Source organism: Miniopterus natalensis, unplaced genomic scaffold (genome assembly GCF_054644295.1).
Source record: "Miniopterus natalensis isolate mMinNat1 unplaced genomic scaffold, mMinNat1.hap1 Scaffold_266, whole genome shotgun sequence".
Taxonomy (NCBI): domain Eukaryota; kingdom Metazoa; phylum Chordata; class Mammalia; order Chiroptera; family Miniopteridae; genus Miniopterus; species Miniopterus natalensis.
In genome coordinates, this window is record NW_028269974.1 from 8,628 (window position 1) to 25,231 (window position 16,604).

The following is a 16,604-nucleotide window of genomic DNA, read 5'->3' on the forward strand; positions in this document are numbered from 1 at the left end:
CATCTTGGTGTCTCCAGTATCTAGTGCAAGGCATCTCACTCAGACGCCTGATACGTAATTGTTGATTGAATGGATAGTGGATGAGGCCAGGCTAAGGACTCATGGACGAGGTGGGAGAGTGAGTATTCAGTGGCCACCACGCTGCCCTAAGCCTCAGAGCACCAGCTTGTGTGGCCATAATGGCCTTGCCAGACACACCCAGGTGCTCAGGAAAGGCTTGTGGCCAAAGAGGAATGCTGGGCAGGCGGCCCTGCTGGGTATGAACAGGGCTCACTGGCAGCTCACTGTCTGTTGGCAGGGCTTCCCGCACTCCAGCCCTGGTGGTTTTCCAGCTGAGGAATCTGGCCAGGAACTGCCAACTTCCCTTCAGAAGCAGAACACAGAAGGAGATTCACACTGAGATCTTCCCTTCTGGATTTTTATTTTGGGGAGACACCCTCATAATGTTGGTGATGTCAGTAAGAAATCCAATAATCCACTTGGAAAAGCAGGAGACAGCCGTAAGATGAGAGCTGGAGGTCAGGGCCATGATAGTGAGGTCGCATCTCTTCAATGCTCTGAAGGCATTGGGCTCAGATAACATCTCATTTCAGAGGGACTGAAAGAACCTTATAGAAATGATGGGAATGATGGTCAGAAATGTGGGTACAAGCAGGCCCTGAGGTTGGAGAGATGGTGATCTCCTGATTGTCACACCTGGGAAGAGGGCACTTGGAAACGATAAATGGCTCACGCTCCTGGGGCAGCACTTGCTCCCTCTGGACCCATCCTTACACTCCCCCCATGGAGTATGTGTGATGTATATTTGTGTATGTATGGGGGGGGGGGCGGGGAGAGACCAGAAAGACTCTCCATTCTCTCTTGTTTCATTTGGCTCTTTTCTTACGCTCCCTTCCCAAGCCTATTTCCTGTAGAGGGGGCATTCTGGAAGATTCTTTCTTGTTTTTGTCTTGGTGCACAGAGATTCTCTGCAATGAGAGCTTCTCTCAGGTCTGGGGAGCCAATGCATCTATGAAATAGCAGGTGCTTTCCCCATTGGGTTGCATCTCCATCCTGCTCTTCCAGGGTGTGACAAGGAGGCCTCTGGGTGTGACAAGAGCAGCCCTGGTGGAGGGCCTTGGCTTTGCAAGGGATCCCAAGAACTGGGAAATTTCTCTGGTTGTCAAACTGGCACCCCTGCCTGGGGTCTCTCTGCTAAATCTCACCATCCTCTAAGACCTGCCTTAGGTCTTCCTCCTTCTTTGCGACCCTCTACGCCATGTGTGGCCTCCTCAGAAACCAAGAGCATTCCTCCTGCCTGCTGAGTCATCTTTCCTTCTCTTGCCATGGATCTTTCCTGCCCCTGTCTGGTCTCCCCATGAGACCCAGCTTCCTCAAGGGCAAACTCTGCTCACCCAGCTTGATTACCCTCAACATCTAAATTAGCTTCTCGTTCTGGTGGGACCTCAGCACTTCCTGGTGCATGAAGGCACCTCCTCCAGGCTCCTGGCACGTGGTGGAGGGTCAGCCAGTATTTGTGGACTAGATGAAGAACCTCTCCAGCTAGTGGCTACTCCCTCCTGTGTCTAGTCTATTCAATTCAAGCAGTGCTTCCTGAGGACCTACTCTGTGTTGGTTGCCATGAGGGATATAAAAGTAGGTAAGACCTGACTTCTGAATCCAGCGGGCAGAACCAACTGCAATGACTCTACTATAAGATGAAATGGAGTTCAGAACAACAGGGGAAGGCTTTTAGAGGCTCACTCCATACGTTTTCACCCTGGGAGGATGAACCAGGCATCCTTGCAGCCTTAGAAGGGGCATGGGATCTGCCCGGAAGTAATGCCGGTGGGACCTTGGTGGGACATGGGACCCTTCAAGTCTCAGGAATGTGCTGGCCCAGGCCTCCACTTGCCTGTATGAGATAATGAGCTGAGGGCTGGAGGGGAATTAGGGCTGAATAGATATGTCCAGGCCTGTGGGTTGAACAGGCCAGGGACAGGTTTATTGGGAGTCAGGGTCTCCTTGATGTGCTATTAAAGGTGGCAAGTTTCAGCTCTCCCTCTCCTTTTCCCCCTGGGGGTGATTCCCACGTTCATAAATGGAATTATTAACTTTCTCCTGCCTTTCATGTTGTCAGAGGCCTGTTGTCTGCCCTATAAAAGGCAGGAGCACTAACAGGTCTTCCGTGTGAGGCCTGGTCTCCTTCCCTTCCCTCCACTTCCCGTGGCACTGCCTGCGGAGCGAGGCATGGCGAGCCGGTCTTACCGCATCAGCTCCGGCTACCAGGCCAGGAATTTTAGCTCCTGCTCTGCCGTCATCCCCAAGCCCGGGGCTCACAGTTGTGCCAGTGCCATGGCTTACCGTGGAGGCAGCCCCGGGGGGCCAGGCTACAGGCGCCTCGGCGGCTTCGGCAGCCGGAGCCTGTGTGCAGTGGGATCCCCTCGGATCGCAGTGAGTTGCGCGCGCCCCTTACGCAGTGGGGGAAACTTCGGCTACAGAGCAGGGGGCCTTTGTGGGCCCAGCCCGCCCTGCATCACCACTGTGACAGTCAACGAGAGCCTGCTCGCGCCCCTCAACCTGGAGCTAGACCCCAACGCGCAGTGCTTGAAGCAGGAGGAGAAAGAGCAGATCAAGCATCTCAACAACAAGTTTGCTGCCTTCATCGACAAGGTGGGTCTGTGGGTGGCCCCTGGGGCTGCCCACGGCTTCTCGCCTCCTTCCAGCATCCTACCTTCAGGATGAGCTCCAGGCGTGCAAAGTGCACCGCTGTGGTGAGTTTATGCCTGCAGAGCAGGCAGGCCAGAGAGCTGCCCTCCCACCTCGGCCTGCATGGGGAGGCCCAAGGCAGGCCTTTGCCCATAAGCATGGGCCACTGAGAGCTGCTTTATACCAGCTTGTCCTCCTGGAAGTTTAGGGCTTGAGGGGAGATCCTAGTTTAGGGCTGGCAGCTGCATGGTGCCTGGTGAATGAAGCCAAGCTGAGAGGCATGCCGCCTACAGGCGCAGCTGCTGCCACTCACCTCCGGACACAGGCCCAGCATTACCAGAGCATCTGGTTTATCAAGGTCAGGGGAATCCAGGTTCTTGCCTGAAGTCACTCAATTATGAAATGTTGGCAACTAATCAGATTTTTGTAAAACAGTGTTCAGCCAAATAAAACATGCCTGTGGGCCAGATAGGGCCTGCGGGCTGCCAGTGTAATTTCCTGATGTGTTCCCACTACCTCAGTTTACAGTGAGGGTCAAGGAGAATGAGACGCAGTGTGGCTCAGTTGGGGGCTGAGTTAGGCAGTGAGAGATCTCCTAACTTCTGGTCCAGGGTTCTCCCTCCTGGGCTCCTTCACCCCAGAGTCAGAGTGAGGGAGAATCATGGTGGGTGCATGCTTTTTTTTTTATGCTCGCCTGAGGCACGAGGATATTTTTCCATTGATTTTTAGAGAGAGTGGAAGGGAGGGGGGAGGGGGAGAGAAAGAGAGGAGAGAGAGAAAGATTAATGTGAGACAGACACATCAATTGGTTGCCTCCTGCATGTGCCCTGATGGGGGACGAGGATTGAACCTGCAACCCAGGTATGTGCCCTTGACTGGGAATCAAACCCCAAACCCTCCAGTATGTAGGCTGATGCTCTAACAACTTAGCCATGCCAGCAGGGGCAGCGGGTGCATTTTTAAATCACTGCCATAAAATTGCCCATAAACTTAGCAGCTTAAAACAACACAAATTTGGCCCGGCCAGACGTGGCTCAGTGGTTGAGCATCAACCTAGGATCCAGGAGATCACGGTTCCATTCCCAATCAGGGCACATGCTCTGGTTGTGGGCTCAATCCCCAGTAGGGGGCGCGCAAGAGGCAACCGACCAATGACTCATCACTGATTTTTTTTTTCTCTCTCTCCTTCTCCCTTTCTCTCTCTGAAATCAATAAAGACATATTTTAACCCCCCCCCCCCCAAATTTGTCTCAGGAGGCTGAAACCAGCTGTCAGGAGGGCTGCATTTTTTTCTGGAGGCCCCAGGGGGTGCCCGCTTCCAGGGACATTCAAGTTTCTGGCAGAACTGGGTTCCATGAGATTATAGGACTGAAGTCTCGGTTCCCTTGCTGGCTGATTGATGGGGGTGGGGCGGGGAGGTGGGGCAGTGTGCTCAGTTTCTGGAGGCTGCCCATATTCCTTGACTCATAGCCCCTTCTCATCTTCAAAGCTGGTGATAGTGTTGAGTGTTTCTCGCTTCTCATGTTTGAAATCTCTCCTCTGTCTCCTTCTTCTGGACAGCTCTCTCACTCTTCTGCCTTCCTCTCCCACTTCGAACTGCCATTGCTGTGGGGCCCACCTGGGTAATTTAGGATAATCTCCTGATCTTCAGTCCATCCCCTTAATTCCATCTGCAGGGCCCCTCTTGCCATGTAACGCAACATATTCACAGGCTCCAGGGATTAAGGCATGGTCATCTTTCAGGGACCACTTTTGACCTACCACACATGGTCTTCGGTATTTTTTCAGGATTAGATGTTATTTGGTTCTGTGCAGAATAAACAAATCACAAATAAATTGTGTGGGAGATGCGGATGATGTGAGGGGAAGTTACTTGGGGAACAACTGTGAACCATATTTTCAGACTGTAAATGATTTGGTCTTTGGGTAAGTGAAATGGCTGCAGGTCAGGGGACATCCTGAAGGGCAGAGAGAGTTCTGGGGAACCTCTCTGCATCCCCTAGACTCCCCCTTGAGTCTCTTTTCCCATCCTTGGGTGCAGGTGCGCTTCTTGGAGCAGCAGAACAAGCTGCTGGAGACCAAGTGGCAGTTCTACCAGGACCGCAAGTGCTGCGAGAGCAACCTGGAGCCGCTGTTCAGTGGCTACAAGGAGACGAGGAGGCGGGAGGCGGAGCGCGTGGAGGCCGACAGCGGGAGGCTGGCCTCAGAGCTCAACCACGTGCAGGAGGTGCTGGAGGGCTTCAAGAAGAGGTGAGCATGACAGGGCCGGGGGTGGTTATAGAAGTGGGGTAGGTCTTGGCTGAGTCTCTCCTGGAGGCAGACATGGTTGCAGGTCAGGGTCATTCTAGGCTACTAATCAGGTGGTTCACTTTATCTGTCTGCTCTGTCTTGTCTGGGATCCCGGCTCTTGCAGCTCATCCTGGGGACTGGGCAATGATATGGAGAGAAGGGGTGCTCCCACCTGGGGAGGGGTGGGGCATATGTCCAGAGCACAGACTGATCCAGAGATGGAGACAAAGCAAATGAAACAGGAGGACCGAGATCAATAGGGCTGGAAAGCAGAACGTGGGAGCAGTCAGCACCAGGACAGGTAGAAAGGAAAGATCCTGGGAGAGAATTCTTGAAAACGATAGGGCCGACGTCATTACAGATATCCGATGAAATGAATACTTCTTTTACTTATGCTGCAGATAAATCATCAGGCTTTTGTTCTGCAAGCCTCTACAATTCAAGGGTCCATGTAAATCTTTTATTGTAACCTGACTTCTTTAGCTTGGCCGCTATCTAGTTTTACTCACTGGATCACTTAACTTGCCTCACTTTATCTGGTAAACACAGGAAGACTAAAGGGTGATTTTCTCATAATCAGGTCTGGTAGTTCTAGTTGGAAGTAATTGGAATTCTGGTCTTGGAAGGTCAGGTTTTACCATCCAGATGGATCCAGCAATGGGCCTTCACTTCCCTTGGTGGGAGGGGGAGGGGGGATGTGAATGCAGACACAATTCTGTTTGCAAGTGTCAGTCTGTCTCCCACATTGGAGTGTGAGGGCCAGTAATCACAGAGCTCAGAATTTACAGCTTCCCAAATTACCCTGTAATTACAAAGTTGTGAAAACCGTGCTCTGGGAACTCTGGTCTCCCTTGTCGACTGGGGCAGGGCTGCTCCAGGGATGAGACCTCAGGGACAAGAGTAAAAGAACAACAGACTGCTGGAGGAGGGCTGTGGAAGTGCCCCCAGCAGCCTGGGAAGAGTGGGTTGCTTCCAGTATCTCAAGTCCTTGGATGCTGGGAGGAAGAACGACATGGGGATGGCTTCCTGGAACTTTATGTTTTGTACAATTTTGGGGTTGTAGGGCTCCTTGGAGCAAATATCTTTCATTCATCCCACAAACTTACTGAGTGCCTTACTGCATACCAGACCATTTCACCCAAGTTGTAGAGAGAGTAAGTGACTTGCCTGAGGTTTTGCAGGGAGGGACTTCATTTCCAAACTTGGACCAGAAACTAGAGACTTAGACTCCATGTTCAGTGTCATTTGGTGAGTTCTTTGTGGCTGGGAAATAGAAGTTTAGGGAGACCAAACCTCTTCTCCCATGGAACACAAAAAGTCAAGGGCAGAACCAGGGAGTCTTGAAAGCCTAGGGTCACTAGCCAGCCTGCAGCTTGCAGCCTCAGCCCTGTGCCCTCTCCCCTCAGGTATGAAGAAGAGGTGGTCCTCAGGGCCACAGCTGAGAACGAGTTCGTGGTGCTGAAGAAGGTGAGTGACTTTGTACATGGCAAGCAGTGAGCTCTTGAGTGCTGAATGTTTCTGAGACTGGGGGTCTTGCCAAGGTCATGCCAGTCCTGTTGGGGTGGCAGGGCACTCAGGTCCCCTGACAAATGGAGGTTGGTCTGGCTTCGGAAGCCTCTTGGCTCCTACGCAGGAACACAGACTGTGCTGGCGAGGCTTCTTAAAAAGAAAAACTCATTATATTGCTGTTTGACTTTTTGTCAATTCCCTGATGAGCTGAAATGGTCACTTTGAAATCTATTTCACTCTCATGTGGACATTGCCTCCCAGTTGGTTCTCAGCTTGCTAGTGCTTTTGTGAGCTGTGGCAATTGCAGATGATGAAAAAGCCAGAAGGAAAAATGGCTAATGGTTTCCCTTTGGTTTCACATCAATGAGTTGAAGTGTATACTTACACAGTTTCACAAATAACATGCTTACCAGCCATCTTATTTATGAGTAATCACAGAATGGAGAGAGGGCTGGTCAAAATCTGCCAATAGAGGTGTGACCTTGGTCTCAGGCAGGAAGGTCAGCTACCTGGGTGTCGGAAGTTGCCTGACCTGGGAGCCAAGGATGACCTACTGGGGAGGTGCACCTATGGCTCTGTGGCCACCTCGTGGCCATGCTCCATGGGCCAGTTCAGCAGCCTAGGGTTTTGTTTGTTTGGTTGGTTTTGTTTTCTTGTTGTTGTTGTTTTTTTCAGAGAGAGGAAGGGAGAAGGAGAGAGAGAGATAGAAACATCAATGATGAGAGAGTCATTGATCGGCTGCCTCCTGCACACCCCCTGCTGGGGATTGACCCCGCAACCAGGGCACGTGCCCTGACAAGGAATCAAACTGCGATCTCTTGGATCATAGGTTGATGCTCAACTGCTAAGCCACGCCAGCTGGGAAAGGGGTTTTGGGTTTTGATCTTAGGCTATCTACTTCATCAAATTCCCCAATTCTGGAGGAAATAAAAAAAATTCTGTAGGAGGTCAGACTTCTCTTCACTTTCTATCCCTTGTGGTCTCACTGATGTTTCTGTGACGGGGGAGGAGGGGAGGTAATGGCAGTGGCAGATAACAAAGGCCCTGTCCCTACTAGCGGGGCTCTGAAGGTGACTTATAATTGCAGGTTGGATGAGCAGGGCCAGGGGGTGGGCCAGGAGGTTGCGCCAGGGCCCACTGTAGCGTGTAGTGTCCAGGGACACTGAATGACCTGTGTCCCACCCTCTCCTGTCTTCTCCACCAGGACATAGACAGCGCCTACCTGCGCAAGGCAGACCTGGAGGCCAATGTGGAGGCGCTGAAGGAGGAGATGCACTTCCTGCAGGCCCTCTATGAGGAGGTGAGTCTCCCAGTCTCTGAAAGAGCAACTGAGAAAGGAGACAGAGGAGGGTTTTCCCGGGGTGTGGCCTGTCCTGGTTCCTTGGTTCTGGGGAAAGTTGTCCATTCTTTACTCATCTAGAATCTCAACCTCCTTCCCTTTTGTGACTGAGGAGATTTTCTCTTGTCTAGGCCTCCTTTCAAAATGATAATGGATGATAGCCTTCCTTTAAAATGATTTGAAAGACTATTAATTCATTGCCTGTCTACACAACACAACATGAAGTAGAGATTTGATAAAAGAGGTCTGTAGATATAATAATAGTTATAGTGTGAAAACTCAATTAGAAAACCCAGGACTCTAAATCTGGCCATTATCTGGTTGGCTGGATTTATACCCATAGCTACAGCTGATCTGGAGAGTTTAGGATCGGGTGTAGTAATCCAGTTTGTCCTTAACCATAGAAACCTGCCTCTGTTGATCCCAGCATTAATGGAACCCCCTTACTCGTTGCCTTGAGGCCATGGTCCAAACTCCAGCCTTTTCTTTTTAAAGCTATGTGTAAAAATTTCCTGACTTGCCAGTAGTTTTCTAATTTATTTCCTAAAAGTTTCAGAGTTGGGACTGTTTTCGATTACTTGGAAGGCAGGAATCAGAAGGGGGTTTGGAGCTGAGGGCCCTGGCTGTTGTCTCCTATAGGAAATCTACGTCCTTCAGTCACAAATCTCTGATACCTCGGTGGTGGTCAAGATGGACAACAGTCGGGAGCTCAACATGGACTCGGTTGTGGCCGAGATCAAGGCTCAGTATGACGATGTGGCCAGCCGCAGCCGAGCCGAGGCTGAGTCCTGGTACCAAACCAAGGTAACTGGAGGACTAGGCTGCCCTGCTGGGCAGGAAGGGTAGCCATGAACCTGGAGCTTCCCTGCGAAATGCACCCAGGCATTCAGCAGGGCTGCAGCTGAGGTTCCAGGTTCAGAGCTGGGGAAGGAGGTGGGCTATTGCAGAACGGTAGGCTGGCTGATCTGGGCTGGGTGGGATCAGTGACCTCCCAGCACACCCTCCAGCCACCTGGTGATCACTGGTAGTTTCCCCATGTTTGTCTCCCAATCTGCAGTGTGAGGAGATGAAGGCCACAGTGACTCAGCAGGGCGAGAACCTCCGAAGAACCAAGGATGAGCTCAATGACCTGAACCGCATGATCCAGAGGCTGACAGCGGAGGTGGAGAATGCCAAGCAGCAGGTGAGGGGACACTGAGAACCACATGGCTCACCTACTGCTTCTGATCGCTTTCTGCTTTCCTTCTACCTTGAGGAGCTCCTGCTATCTTTGGAGAGGCTTAAATTTTAACCACCTGCCTCTGAAGGACCAACAGTGCACAAAACATTTTAGGCAGAGGACTGGTGTATCTATTAAATGCATATCCTTATAGTCCCTGTTTTATACATTTATTTACATATATACACTATATACTTTAAAATATATTTGCATAAATGTTTTAGTGTTTTAAACTTACATAATGGTATTATGCCATAAATCTCATTTTAATTCTTCCTTTTGCCAGTTGACACTATGCCTTTGAAATGCATGCACACTCCTAGAAATGATCTGCTTCATTATATTTGGTGTATGAAATTCTACAATATTCATAAACCATAGTTTCCTCTTCATTTCCCTGTTGATGATATTTAGTTTGCCTCCAAGTCTTTGTTACTTCACCCAGTTGTATCATGAACATTTTTTTATACACATCTCCATTTGCACCTACTTGAGAAATGTTTGAAGGTATAAAGCAAGAAGTGGAATTGTTGAGTTGTAAGATGATCACTTATTTACTTTCCATAAGTACCTGCAGAGTGCGATGCGGATGTACACGCCCACTGCTGGCACAAGAGGGCTTCTGATCCAGCTCACGCTATTGTCAGACTTTTGAATTCTTGTGGATCTAGTGTAAACCAGAATCTAATTGGTATTTAAATTTTAATTATTTTTGGTAAATACCCAGAAGTGGAATTGCTGGATCATATGGTAGTTCTATTTTTAATTTCTTGAGGAACCTCCATACTATTTTTATAGCAGCTGTACCATTTTGCATTCCCACCAACAGTGTGCAAGGGGTTCCAATTTCTCCACATCCTCACTAACATCTGTCTTGTTTTTTTAATAATAGCCATCCTGACAGGTGTGAGGTGGTCCTCATTATAGTTTTGATTTGCATTTCCATGATGATCAGTGCTATTGTGCATTTTTCGATATATCTGAAGGCCAGTTATGTCTTTGGAGAAATGTCTATTCAAGTCCATGACCCATTTTTATTAGGGAGTTATCAGATTTTTTTTGGTTTTTGTCTTTGTTTTGTGTGTTGAGTTGTAGGAGTTCCTTCTGCTTTCTTAGGTGGGGCTGAGAGAGAAGCTGTAGTTAGTGTGCTGGGCATTGTTAGAAGCTGTAGTTAGTGTGCTGGGCATTGTAGTTAGCATGCTGATCTCAAAGAATAAGACCCTGTGCAGTGGCCTTTGAAAACCTGGAGTTGGCACTAACTAATTGGGTAGCTTAGGGCAGGTCCAGCTCAGTTTCCTCATTTGCATAATGGGATAACCATGTTCATTCTGAGAGCTGACGGAGTAGATTGAAGGTCAAATAAGGTAACAACTGTGAAAGTGCCCTGTAAACTAATGATAGTAAACAAATAGAAGATAATATCACCAATTATTATCAGTCGTGTTTCACTGCTAACATTTCCTCCCGCTAATGGCTCACCATGGACTTGAGTTTTACAGTAAAGCGGTACAAAAATAAAGAAAGCCCCAAATGGCTGTCATTTCCCTGCCTAGTTCATTTAGAAGTTGACCATTGAAAATGGAGGCAAAATAGGATGATCAAAGTGTGGGAGACCCACCAGGACTCCCCAGCCTGCACCCGTCTCAAATGCCTTCCCTTGTCTCCTCTCAGCGCCGCAAGCTGGAGGCCGCCGTGGCGCAGGCGGAGCAGCAGGGCGAGGCGGCCGTCAGTGATGCCCGCTGTAAGCTGGCTGGCCTGGAGGAGGCCCTGCAGAAGGCCAAGCAGGACATGGCCTGCCTGCTCAAGGAGTACCAGGAGCTCATGAACTCCAAGCTGGGCCTGGACGTGGAGATCGCCACTTACCGCAAACTGCTGGAGGGCGAGGAGAGCCGGTGAGGATGGGGCTCGGGTCATTTCACATCCCTGCTCGGGCTGGAAGAGTGCCTCACTGGACTACAATCCTCCAGGCAGAGAACATTCAACTGGGAAATACTCTAGAGATCATGGGGTCCGCCCACCTCCCCATTTTTAAGATAGAAAAACTGAGGCCCTGAATGGGGAATGGTCTGGTTCAAGACTACAGCTAGTTAGTGGCTAAGCTAAAATGATACCAGCCTCCTGCTTAGCACTCCTGTGACCTTTTCCCCTCCTACACTGCCCCTTCCCCCAGCTCTACCTAAAACTCAAGATATTTCTGCAATCACATCTCAGTGGGTTGTAAAAACTGCAGCCATTCAGAAAACTTGTTAAAGGCCATTTGAGTGGTGGTGCATGGGCCTATAGCCTTGAGGTGACCACATCATTATTGCCTCCTAGCTGGACCCTATTGGGGGGAGCAGGCTACACTGAGAAGTAGAGTATACAAGGTTAAGATCACAGGCTGTGAGCCAGATCTCCTGAGTTCAAACCCCAGCTCTACCACTTACTAGCTATGAAGCCCAATGCCTCAGTGTCCGCCTCTGTAAAACAGGTAACCATAAAATGCACCACTTAAGGCTGTTGCACAGATTAAATTAGTTAATGGAACATAGTAAGCACCCGTAGTATCTGGTTATTATCAGAATAAGAATATCTCCATCCAGGGTAGCCAGGTGGGGCTGCTCCCATGCAGCGGCTCCTTATTAACATGACTAGTGTTAGAAACCTGACATGAGTGGCACCCAAGGCAGTTGGCCATGCTGCTGGATTTGCACCATGCTTGACTGAAGCAGGTAAACTTTTCTGTCCATCTCCTCAGGACTTTGGGTGAAGCCACAAGAGCTATCTCCTCCTTTGCACCTTTAATCCAACCCATCACCAGCATTCTGTGAAGCACTCAGCATTTGCACAGTGAAACTTTCATTATGATAATAATCATTAGTGTATTAATAACTCAGTCATATAATGAATAATGCACTATCCCCAATACATGAGATTTTAAAAGGTGGTTTAGTGTATTCTGCTTTGCATATTGTGGCCATTGACCTTTTACAGACCTCTCTTTTAGGGATCCCAGGGGGCGGTGCCAACACTGATGCTGTCTGCCGTGGGTGGACAGCATGCCCCCAGCCCCTCATCTCCTCTCCCCTGATTCAGGATGGAGAATAGGCCTGGTGCAAGGCAGGGAGCTCGGTTCTAATGCTCACTCTCTCCTCTCCCCTACAGGCTGTGTGAAGGCATGGGCTCAGTCAATATCTGTAAGTTGGGGTGTTGGGGGGTGGGAATGGTTCTTTTGGGTGTCAATAGTATTAATGTTGGGTTGCATCTAAATAGTAACTGAAGCTCTGTCTGTGGGACACTGGGTAGGATGGTAGTAGGTGAGGTCTCTGGGATCTGGACAAATTGATAGTCCAAAATATTTGACCCCTACATGGATCCATCTAGAACATCTGAGAAGCCTAGGCTAATGAATGTGACAAGTTCTGCCCCACAATTGGTTCTGCAAAAATAGCCTAAGTCTTCAATTATACACAGAATTCTCCTCACGTGGTACAATGTTTTAATAAGAAGAAACACTAGATGTCTATTCTGATCATTTGGGGCCACTGCAGACAAATCTCAAATCTTTCTGTTTAATAATTCATTGTGTTCACAGAACCTAGGCTAGGTGTCTATCTGTTCCCCTCATCTTTCCAACAACCATATTTCTAGATGATTCCTCCACTGTGATCCATCAGTTTTTGCTCAAAGATAGAAAAAATGCATCTCAACATTAGTCTGGTTCAGACAGAGTTAGGTGCCCAGTTTACTCACCAAACTCCTTCAAGAAGCAAATAGCAGTGGGTTTAAAAAATTCATGTTGTTGGTCCTTTGGAGAGTGGAGAGTTAACGTTATTGGTTCCAAAAAATTCTGTGTCACATCATGTCTGGGATAAGAGAGAATTCTGACCCGGTGTCTCCATCCACAGGTGTGAGCCGTTCCCAGGGCGGTGTGGTCTGTGGGGACCTCAGTTCCACCATCCCTTGTGGCCCAGGGGGCATGGCCATCAGCAGCAGTGCCCTCTGCTCCCCCTCTGTAGCAGGGGCCTGCTCCAGCGCAAGATCTGTGCGGTTTGCATAGTAGGGGTGGGGGTTGGGGGTTGGGACTCTGGATGGATGAAGTCTCATAGGGGTAAGGGTAGGGACCAGGAGGAGGAAAGCTTTTCTCTTTCAGGCCCAAATGTCAGTTTAGTAATTTCCCCTTACTGGGAACCCAGACTGACTCTCCAGTTTCCTTCTTATCAAAGTTGTGATTTACTCTGAGTGCAAACCCTGGATTTGGCATTATTGCCACTTTCGTTGATTCATTCCTCCTTGTGGTCCTGGAAAGGGATTTAAAGGCTTTTTTTATGTAAAATGCTAAGTCTTTTTTGCCCACCTAACTTCAGGTTAGCCATTTCCCAAGTACTGACTGTGTGCCAGGCTCTCTGGGAAGGGAGCCAGGGGGAGGGATGGCAGTGTGCTGGCAGCCTCTGGGCTTTGCCCTTGATGAGGGGCTGTGCATGTCACCTCAGGGTTGAGGGGGCCTGTGGGGCAAGTTCAGCTGTGGCTCTGGGAGGCCCCTCACTTGATCTGAGAGATTGTAGGTTCCTAGAGTGTGCCCCAACTATTCATATGTCAGGATGGAAGGACTGGCAGAGGCTAATCGGCTGAGATTTTTATTGTTGGTGGTTTGGAATTTTATTGTATTTGGGTGATTTTTTTAACATGTGTGATTAAATGTGGAAGGCTAAAGGCTTCCTCCCGGTAACCAAGTTGATGTCTGTAATTGTCCTCCCACCTGCCCTCATTCCTGACTGTTTTAGAGCTTCTCCAAGTGTGGTCCCCAGACCAGAGCCTGCAGCAGGGGCCTGGGGGGCATAGAAAAACCTTCGAGTTCTTCTCCCTGGCAGTGCAGTCCTCCTGATGCCTCTAGAATGTGTCCCCAGGACCACATTGGTCCTCTTGGACCTTGAGAGGACCAGATTTTTTAGTTTAGTGGTCCCCTAGCCTCTGCTTCCTGGACCCAGAGGGTCTGCATTCTGGGCACATCATGGTCTGGATCCCACCAAGGGGTAAAATCAGGTTCAAAGGACTTCCAGGCCTTCTGCGAGGAGGGGAGGGGGTCCCACCGGGCACCTGCTGCCCCAGGAGGGGCTGTGGGGGAGGATAGGGGAGGGTGCGCCTCTTCTTTCTCATGGTGCCCCTGGAAGACGCGTATACGCATATGTGTGCCTCTGGTGTTTTCTCCAATTTTTAATACAAAAGCTCATCCTCTGAGTGCAGCTTCCACCCTGCTCCATTCCCTGGCTACTCACCTCTCGCCACCATTGTGCAACAGCACCAAGGGAACAAGAGTGAGCATGTTGGGGGACCCCTTTATTTTTGAACAAAGCAGAAATAGGCAGGGACTTCTGGGGGCATAAAGGGTCTGGTGAGGGGGGCAGGAAAGTGGTGTGAGGTAGTTGTGGACTAAGCCTCGCCCACTGCAGGTCCCCCCACCCAAAGAGAGCAGAACTTAGTGCAGGCCCTCGATGCTTTAATTTTCAGTGAACAGATCACTCAATTCTGTCTCCTCTTAATGTCCACATTCCCGAGAGTGGCAGTGGTGTGAATATTTCCTGTGCCCATGTGCACTGCAAAGTGATTTCCTTGATCATGTGGTTAATTCGCGTTTCTCGCTATGCTTGGCTCAGGTGAGTAATGACATCAACCTGTGTTTCCTGAGATCCCAAAGACTGAAGCAGGGGCCTGATGGAGGCACTGGGGCTGGGAGCAGGAGCCGGCCTGGGAGTGGGTGTTGGTGACAGTGGTCCAAAGTGGAGGAAACTTGAGATTTGGTGAGGAGTGCTTGTGGCCTCAGAGAGAAAGGAAGACACCGAAGCCCAAGCCTCGCTGTTTTTGAAAGGATGATATTATAGACTTCTTCAGCCTTCTGAGACCCTGTGTACTTTTGGGGGAGCATTGAATATTGGAATAAAAGTAGAAAGCAGACAGAAGGTCTGATTTTTCTCTGATGGAATCTTAGCTTGTTCTGTGGAGTTTCAAAGGAAAGGGCAGCCCAGGAAAGAGTTCCCTGAACTCTTGATTCCAGGGAAAAGTCAGAACTCGGCCTCTCCTTTAATTTTGTATTTTTCTAATAAAACTTTAGCTCTTGGTTACCTCTGAATTGCACTCTTTGCTTTCCACGGGGAATAGCTTCTTTATCAGGAGAGGGCTGTGGGAGCCCCGGAATCCTTTGAACCAGAAGAGTTTACGTTGCATTTTGCTGTTGGCTACAAGGACCGCTGCAGGAGAAGTTTCATCTTCAAACCAATGGCACCTCTGGCTGACTGACCAGTTGACTGGTCTTTGCACACAAAGCATGGAAACTTATTAAAATCTCATTAATATCTCTAAGCTCCTGGTGGTTTGACTTTTTAATGCATGGTGCCATTTTAGTTATGCTTGGCCCAGACCTATGGTAACATTGAGGTGTTTTCCCCAAGCACAGATTTACTCTAGCAACCCAGAACCACAGGAGGTCACAGGGCTGGAAAGGGCTCATCTCACAGGTGCCCAGGCTGATGACCAGAGCATGGAGGCCACTTCTTGCCCAAGGTGTCCCTGAGACATGACAGAGTTAATGTTCAACTTTTGATCTCCTGACTTCTCAGCCCCCGAGATTTATCCTTTCCTGTGGATGAATGAGGTGCCCTAAGCGAAGTGGTGGCCTATTGTGACTATGACCATGTCCTCAAGGCCCACACAGGTGGGAGACAGGAGAGGAGCAGGCAAAAAACTTGGAGAAAGCCAGCCTGGTGCCAGCTGGCAAACCTCAAACAGCAGCAGCCTGAGCACTTGGAAGAGGCTACTGTCTCCAGTGGAGTTGTAACCCTTTGGGCCTGAAGTAAGGTTTCATCAGAATGCACAGGGCCTTAACTTCTTCCAGAGAAAGGCTGGAGGATGGGGCAGCAGAAGGGGCTGGCAAGTGAACATCTCTGTGGAATAGTGACAGCCAATCTTGGACTCACCTCCAGTGGATAACTGGAGGTGAGTCCAAGAGGGCTGATGTCTATAACTCCTGTTCTACCAGCTGCCTGTGTTCATCCAACCATCCCAGGCCTGAAACCCTGGACCCATATCCTAGGACTAGTTTGGGGTCAGAGCCAGAAGGAGACATACCTTGCCCTCAAGGAACTTCCAGTTTGACATAGGCTCCAGACAGACCCAATGACATCCCTTGTCTGAGCCACCAAGACAGAACTAGAGATCCTCAAGAGTTTGGACACTGTGGTGCAGAGGGAGGGGGATGTGTGCGTGTGGGAGTGAGGGTGGGGAGGGAGAATAGAGAGAGCAATGAGCAAAGGCAAATAGGAGGAGGGGTGTGGGATGGCCTATGTGCCCATGTGGGCTGGTCCTTGGTGCCCCAGAGGGTAGACTTGTCTCCTTTAGGTGGAGCCCTCATCTAGTAAGATCAGCACTGGGTGGAGAGGTTGTGTAGGGCTGGGGAGCAGGTGGAAAGGAGAAGATGGAGGGAGCCTGCACTTGGCATAAGGAGCACACACATAGGCTGGGAGCTGGTTGGAACCAGGCAGGAAGGGTGAGAGTGATGAGTTTGGGATGGGATTCTGGCTGCTTGGT

General features: G+C 49.7%; 1 protein-coding gene across 1 annotated transcript; it reads left to right on the top strand.

Moving 5' to 3' along the window:
- Nucleotides 1–2,186: 2,186 nt before the first annotated feature.
- On the top strand, nt 2,187–13,883 carry LOC148090301 (keratin, type II cuticular Hb5-like). Its single transcript, XM_087813723.1, has 9 exons — nt 2,187–2,652; nt 4,730–4,938; nt 6,384–6,444; nt 7,691–7,786; nt 8,465–8,629; nt 8,883–9,008; nt 10,716–10,936; nt 12,189–12,220; nt 12,932–13,883. The coding sequence occupies exons 1-9, from the start codon at nt 2,230–2,232 to the stop codon at nt 13,081–13,083; spliced, it is 1,485 nt and encodes a 494-aa protein (XP_087669849.1). The 5' UTR covers nt 2,187–2,229; the 3' UTR covers nt 13,084–13,883.
- Nucleotides 13,884–16,604: the final 2,721 nt, after the last annotated feature.